This window comes from Pavona decussata, unplaced genomic scaffold (genome assembly GCF_977016875.1).
Source record: "Pavona decussata unplaced genomic scaffold, jaPavDecu1.1 SCAFFOLD_64, whole genome shotgun sequence".
Classification (NCBI taxonomy): domain Eukaryota; kingdom Metazoa; phylum Cnidaria; class Anthozoa; order Scleractinia; family Agariciidae; genus Pavona; species Pavona decussata.
In genome coordinates, this window is record NW_028145484.1 from 578935 (window position 1) to 581045 (window position 2111).

Below are 2111 nucleotides of genomic sequence, written 5' to 3' on the forward strand. Positions count from 1 at the left end.
AGGACTGGCCGGAAATTCCGAACTTATCCGACTGAACGGACGTTAGTTCCGGATGCATTGAATGGAAATGATTGGCTGGAACGTTCCGATCTACTTTTTGGTAAGGGCCGACTTCATACCGATTAAAATGGCGGGAAATAAGAGCGGGTGGTTTCCAGAGAGGAAAGAAGAGGAATTTTATGGCGACTCAAAGCGGAAGAAAGAAGCGTAAAAATTTCCCAAATTATTACCTTCTCAAGCTTGTTCAGAGTTCAACAATCATTGTAAGTTTTGTATCCGGGTTTGTGTATAGGTTTGATCACTATTTGAATTTTTTTTTGCTCAATTTTAAACAAACTATAAGCCTTATCTTGCAAGCAGCGTTTACATGTAAAACTTGCATCCAGTTCCACCGGTAATGATTAAACTCATTTTTATTCAGTGGGGATAGGCTACAAATTTCCTCGCTCTCTTTCAGATTACAGACTTTTTTTAGCCGAACACGGCGGCTTTTCAATATGAAAGCTGAGTTTGCCGTTATTCAAAATTATCAAAATTAAGACTTATACACAGCGAGCTTGTTTTAACAAACAGAAGTCTGTAAGTAACAAATACCTGATGTTCAACTGTTCTTGGAGATTATTTTCATTTTTCATGACACTCAGTGATTTTTGTCTTTTGATTTATTTACAACAGAATATTGCTATTTTCCTCGGGTGTCAATAGGCCAAACACAGATGATAATGACAGCACCAATAAGCTTTGCTCATTCTCCATTCCTCTTTCATCACGTGCCCAACTCGCCATATTTATTGCCATCAAGGCCACAGGTTTCCCAATCACCAGCTCCATTTGTACCTGATATTGATAATCAGAGGGACAACAGGCGTACTACCAGTGGTCTGCATTATAATGGTGAGACTAATATAACAAGCAAATAATAATAATAATAATAATAATAATAATAATAATAATAATAATAATAATAATAATAATAAAAAAAAGGCATCATGTCCAATGACAACATGGGACTTGGTGTACAGTAAGAATTGTTCTGAGACACCTGTTATTGGACATTGTTTGATGACTACTATATTTAGCTTGATAGCAAAAGCCAAGAAAACACTGGTAAACCAAGCTGGCAAACAAAGAAAATCTAATTTTTTAAACAGTATTCACTTCTTTAATATGAATATATTTATCACATATTATATCACTTTAGTGAGGAACTGAGTAGAGAACAATTCAGGAGGTAGCTTTTATTTTATTTCTTTTAAAAGGACTGCATTCCATATGTCCTTACTGAAATGTTAAAATTTAGCTTGACAGAAACAGCAGATTATTATCTGCTGTTTCTGTCAAGCTAAATTTTAACATTTCAGTAAGGACATATGGAATGCAGTCCTTTTAAAAGAAATAAAATAAAAGCTACCTCCTGAATTGTTCTCTACTCAGTTCCTCACTACCAACAATTTGTCACATTTCTTTTGTTTCTCTCACAGTAAGCAATGGAAGCACAAGATCACCTTACCCAGGTAATCAAAGCGTTCTCTCGCCCACCCCAGTTGTCCCTTGCATCTCAGCCCCATCAACACCCCAGCCTCAACAGACAACTACCAACAGTATAAATGTTTCTTCAACTTTGCACAAAGGTAAGATCACTTAGTGTCTGGAATATGTCTTAATAAAATGTACCATGTTCAGCCAGGTAATTTTTTGCTAACTCGGAGTAGCAGGTAGAAGATAACAGACAATCAACTGCCTATTTTGTTTCAGAACAAGTTGTGCCTCATTTCTCGCCTCTGGTGAAAAAGGAAAAAGATTCATCCAACAGAAAAGAAAGAAGACTGGATGCCTCACCAATACAAGCAACCGCACCTGAAATAAACTTATTTTCAGGAGAGGAAATATTTGCATGATGAACTCCCTTTAAGACCTGAACATTAATTTAACGGCAGACTTTTATTATTGTGAAGTTGAATCCACAGCATTGCAAATACCTCAGATGCCATAACTTACTGGGTTATTTAAAACAAGCCAAGCATTACAGGTGATGTGGCCAATTAATGTGAAAGAGAAACAAATTCAGGAAAAAAAAGAAGACAATGCCATTCATTTAGTGCAAATCTTCC

The 2111-nt window shown here is 36.1% G+C and overlaps 1 protein-coding gene and 1 long non-coding RNA gene across 3 annotated transcripts in view; both read left to right on the forward strand.

Annotated features, from left to right (window-relative positions):
• The window catches only part of LOC146478278 (uncharacterized), a 164261-nt gene that overhangs the window by 28546 nt on the left and 133604 nt on the right, over positions 1–2111 (forward strand). The gene's annotated exons all lie outside the window — the stretch shown is intronic.
• On the forward strand, positions 32–1963 carry LOC146478281 (uncharacterized). Of its 2 annotated transcripts, none has more exons than XM_085111808.1 (4): positions 32–267; positions 717–894; positions 1482–1631; positions 1756–1963. In XM_085111808.1, the coding sequence occupies exons 2-4, from the start codon at positions 717–719 to the stop codon at positions 1896–1898; spliced, it is 471 nt and encodes a 156-aa protein (XP_084967934.1). In that variant the 5' UTR covers positions 32–267; the 3' UTR covers positions 1899–1963. The 2 variants fall into 2 exon arrangements, with proteins under 2 accessions (XP_084967934.1, XP_084967933.1); XM_085111807.1 differs by having other exon boundaries at positions 32–263; positions 676–894.